This window comes from Alligator sinensis, unplaced genomic scaffold (genome assembly GCF_000455745.1).
Source record: "Alligator sinensis unplaced genomic scaffold, ASM45574v1 scaffold842_1, whole genome shotgun sequence".
Taxonomy (NCBI): domain Eukaryota; kingdom Metazoa; phylum Chordata; order Crocodylia; family Alligatoridae; genus Alligator; species Alligator sinensis.
Genome location: NW_005842295.1, coordinates 450,574 through 455,306, shown reverse-complemented (window position 1 = coordinate 455,306; position 4,733 = coordinate 450,574). Strand labels below are relative to the sequence as shown.

The following is a 4,733-nucleotide window of genomic DNA, read 5'->3' as shown; positions in this document are numbered from 1 at the left end:
AAAAGAAAGGGAGGGGGGAGGGAGGGGGGGGGGGGGGGGGGGGGGGGGGGTTGGAAACACAGCACACTGAATATTTTATTGATAACACTCCTGAACAGCAATTTTTTTGTAGTCTGTCCTATGTCAGTGCAAACTTGCAAGACAAAAAGAGTTTTCCTTGCTGAAAAAAAGCAAATACACGTACCCTACAAGTGACTGAAAGAGTTAATGGACATAGTGTAATTCCTACAGCTGACGAGGCTCCTATTGACCTGTACTGAAATAGTAACAACTGAAATTCTTATCTTCCACTATACTGTTATTCGCCTGTACAGAGTTTTTGATTATTAAGGTTAGGAACAAGATGTCCTCATACAAATTATTTACAGGAAACTTGAGCAACAGACAGCTCTGAGAAACACTGCTCCCCCCAGCTCCATGTTACTTACTTATTTGTTATATCTTTAATTATACTGCTGCAATCAATAAATAAGTTCTATTACAAGCTTGTTGATCTACAAGCTTCTTAAAAACTTATCACATTCGTGAAGGGGGTTGAATCAGATGTCTTCCAACGTGTGACCAGTACTCAGGATTTCCCTTTAATTCTTCCAAAAATACTGGGATTCTCTACATATTCTCTTAACTTTGTTCATTTGGAAAGCATTGTGGGATGTGTATAGGAAAGGAGTGCAAATCAAACTTATTGAGATCATTTATGGAAACAACAACAGGATATCCAAAGCATATCTAAGATGGAAAAAAATGCACATTTTTAATAGAACAGGTAATTTAACCACTGAAACAACATGCCTATGAGCATAGTGGATTTTCTTTAAACATGACTAAATCCTTTTTAAAAGGCACCTTATAGCTAAAAAAAGAAATTTAAAATTCAAGACTTCATATTCAGGAAATTGTTTGGTAAATTCTATTCCCTGTACTATTCAGGAGATCAGAATAGATAGTCATAATTGCCCTATTCAACCTTAAACTCAAACTCTTCCACCAAGTATAGGCTATATTACACATGTTGATAAAGCCTACCAGAATGTATGGATACTCTGTGGTTGACCTATATTTGATTCAACATTCAACTCCAAAAAAATCCAGGGATTTTTTCTGTACTGCTTTTGTGTTATCTAGTAAGCCAGAAAATTCAGCCACTGGCATCCTTTTAGGTAGCCTTAGTAAGAAGGAGCACCAATACCTATATTCCTGAGTTCTTAATAGGTTCATAGCATCTCAATTTGAAGTACTGTTCATGGAAAGACAGAGGTTTGCACAGCTTCAAAGGGGGAGTGGCAGCCGCTGTATGCCAGGGGCAGAATTGCTCCAGCTTTAACCCTGCTTCTCCAGGGATCAAGTTGGAGTGATCTAGCTACAGGCTCCTGCAAAGCAACTGTTAAACTGTAGCAGCTGCTTTGGTTATAACTTAGTGCTTCAGGGAGCTGAATTCTGTTCCACGAAAACGTTTCAGCATTAGGCCCCAATTCCACTCTTGCAGTAGCATGAGTTTTCTATGCATAACAGGCATATCTTTTTAGCATCTGGCAGATAAAAATTCACTAAAATTTTGTTGTCAAGTTTCAAGTGAAAAATTAAAGCTTGTGTAGCAATACATAAACAAAAGGACAAAATTAAGGCTGTACAGACAAGTTTCATTAAAGCATTTTCTGAATGGCTGTTTAAAAATATTTATAGATTTGCATTCTGTTTAAGTTACACAATTTAGGCATTTGGTATAAGGTCACAAATTTGACCACAGAAACAATTTTAAAATTACCATAATGCCCAGACTTCTGATACGCTCAGATTTATCCATTGTATTTACATGCATGACCTTGTCTTCAAGATACTTTTGGCATATTTAAGAAAGGTGGTATATATCCTCAGACCCACTTGGCAAGATAAATGCACAATGGAAATTTCGTATGCTTTAGACATTTTTATACATTATCAGTTACCTTTTGTGATTTGCTGCCACCAGCTGTTGGTTTGGAGAGCTCAGCAAGATTATCTGATCTGCCTTTTTGAAAGCTCTGGGTTGATGGTGATGATCTCTGGCTTTGGGCAGCAAGGCGGGGACTGGTTCTCAGGTTTAAAGATGTTCTGCGTAAAATATAAGGGCTAATTTTTCCAGTAGGGATATCACCAAACCCTGAAAAACAAACAACTTCCCATTAGACCTGGTTGATTTAGTTATGTTATTGTTCTAGCCAATTTGATCTCCCCCATTTCGACAGAGAAAACACTGGCTCAGGGGTCAAAAACTCCTTGGCCACAGGGGTCAGATGGACAGCACAGACCCTGCCCCCCAACCCCACCCCACTCAGATCAGTCCAGCGTGGCATATGGGTCAACAAAACCTAGGGCCAGCACTACAGCTGGATGATACGGCTCCATGGGCCAGACCCAGCCTGCAAGTCATACCTTTGACACCCCTGTCCTAATTGATAAGTGGGACTTATTCCAGTACATAAAATACATTGGGGGCTGCCTCGCATTCTCAGGATGTTGCTTACACTGTTCCTTGCAACTCTCATAGAAAGTAACCTGCAAGTCTAAGCACTCAACTTCTAGAGTCAACTACTGGAACTAAGAACACTCAGTGCTCTCCAGGACTGACCCCTTATGGTCTAAAAAAAATCACATTTACTGTAAAGGAGCAATTAGGGATGTGTACTCAGATGTGATCCCAAAGGCCTTCCTTGTGCAATCACTCCACCTTCTCTCAATCCTAATGGATCCATATACACTTACTTCCAGCTACTCTTCTGATGCACTCTTAAAGAAGATGGAACCAAGCTTCAAGGATATATAGCTTGCAATAGACTGTTAACCCCCTCTGAAACTAGTGAGGAAATTTTGAACCATAAAAGCTGCAGGAGCCCATGAAGGGGAAAAACATAACTACTTTTGTACTAATTTCTATAGCAAGCATCCCCGTGGCCACCAGGTTCATAACACTTCAGTGTCAAATACATACTATATTTACAGGTACTCCTCACTTAACATTGTCATAGCCCAAAGGCATGATTTTGTGTGTGCTTCGGCACCAGAATTATCCCCGCCAGGTTGCAGCTTCATTGCACGGGAGAGTTTCCTATTGCAGAGGAGAACCCCGGTGCAGGGACGAGTTTCCCGCCTCTTTGCAGCTTCTTTTGCAGGGTGTATTGCTCAAGTTGCAAGAGAAACGCACGGTGCAAAAGAGTTCCTGCCACCCGCATGCAAATTCGTTCCCCGCTATTGGCTAGTTCTAAATTATTCCCACGTGGCGGCTAACGATTGGCCTGTTAGCCATATAAGAGGCTTGAGCAGTTTCCGCCCAAGCCGAAGAGGACTCCACATCCATCTCGTGGGGACTCTGGATACACGGCAGGGTAATAGAGACCCTGTGTGAGATTCAGAGGAGCTTGGCGACCTGATCCATCGCCCACCTCTTCCCGTCTTCGAGCGGAAAGAATTTATAAGACGTATCTACGAGTCCGAGTTTGGTGGCGCGCTCACCCAGAGCATCCGGAGCTCTGTTCCGTGGAGCCTAGCAAACTCCACGTGACCGTTCGTGTTGTCTGTGTCTGTAACCGCAACTCAAGCAAGTTTTCCAGCCTACACCACGACCATCTCTGGTGTAAGTAAACAATCTTTAAATCTACCGCTAAGCGTCTGTGCCTAATTCCAGCTCGTCGCCCTCCCTCTCCGATCCAGCGTGCCCGGGCTGCTGGCCACAGCCCGCGTGCAGCACGGAAAAGGGCCCGGGTCGCTCCCGGCCCGCACAAACATCATCCCGGTTAATGTTGTTTCATTATTACATCTCTGATCTATTAGAGAACATACTCGTTTAAAGTTGCACAATGCTCCCTTATAACGTTGCTTGGCCACAGCCTGCTAGTAGGTAACTACTGTAATGTAATTGGATTCGCTTAAAGTTGCATTTTTCAAGAACGTAACTATGATGTTAAGAGAGGAGTAGCTGTACTTCAATCCAGGATGAGATTTTCCCTCCCCCCTCATTTAATATGGCAAGGGGTGCGAGGGAAGACTCATCTTAGTTTTAGGGCCTCAGCTGCTGCCTGCCCCACCACCACCACCGCCCCTTGCCCACCTCCAGGTTCCAGCAGGGCTCCAGCCCCGTTTCATCCTGGGGCATGGCGTGTGTGGTTATTCTGGCCCCAGTTGGGCACAGTAGCAGTTGTTGTTGCAACAGCAGCAGCACCCCAGCCCAGGAGTCCAGGTCAGAGCTGTCACTGCTATTGAGCTGGCCTAGAGCAACCATATGCTCTGTGCCCCAAGCTGGAGCCATAGGCTAAGCAGTGGTGGGTGGGAGGGGGGGCACGCAGCAGGGCAAAGGCTGCAGCAGCAGAGGTTGGGAGAGCTAGACAGGGGGGCAGGCAGCAAGTCCTAGGTGGGACAAATGGCAAGGAGCAAAAGTATTGTGGAGCAATGGGCAGGGATCAAGCTGCTTGACTCCCCTACCCCCTACCACTTGGTTCCCCTGCTGCTGTTTTCCCTGCTGCAGTAGTGAGATGAATTTAAAAAATGACCCTCCAATAATTAGACTCTATACATGGAAAATTATAACAAAGAGGGGTGCATCGATAGAGATTTTGGGGGCCGATAGCTGATTTTTAAGGAGGCACAATCGGCCGATACTGATCCAATTTCCGATAAAGCTGTACACAGCTAGTAAGTTTGTTGTGGTGGAAGGGGAGGGAGGACGGAAGGAGCATGGGGGGTGCAAATCAACGCTGCAC

General features: G+C 44.4%; 1 protein-coding gene across 2 annotated transcripts in view; it reads right to left on the bottom strand.

Annotated features, from left to right (window-relative positions):
* CENPF (centromere protein F) overlaps positions 1–4,733 on the bottom strand; it is a 56,117-nt gene that overhangs the window by 2,730 nt on the left and 48,654 nt on the right. For both annotated transcript variants that reach the window (XM_006028193.3, XM_025209572.1), the window contains exon 20: positions 1,947–2,140. In XM_006028193.3, the coding sequence (XP_006028255.1) occupies positions 1,947–2,140 (194 nt within the window). The remainder of the gene's footprint in view (positions 1–1,946; positions 2,141–4,733) is intronic.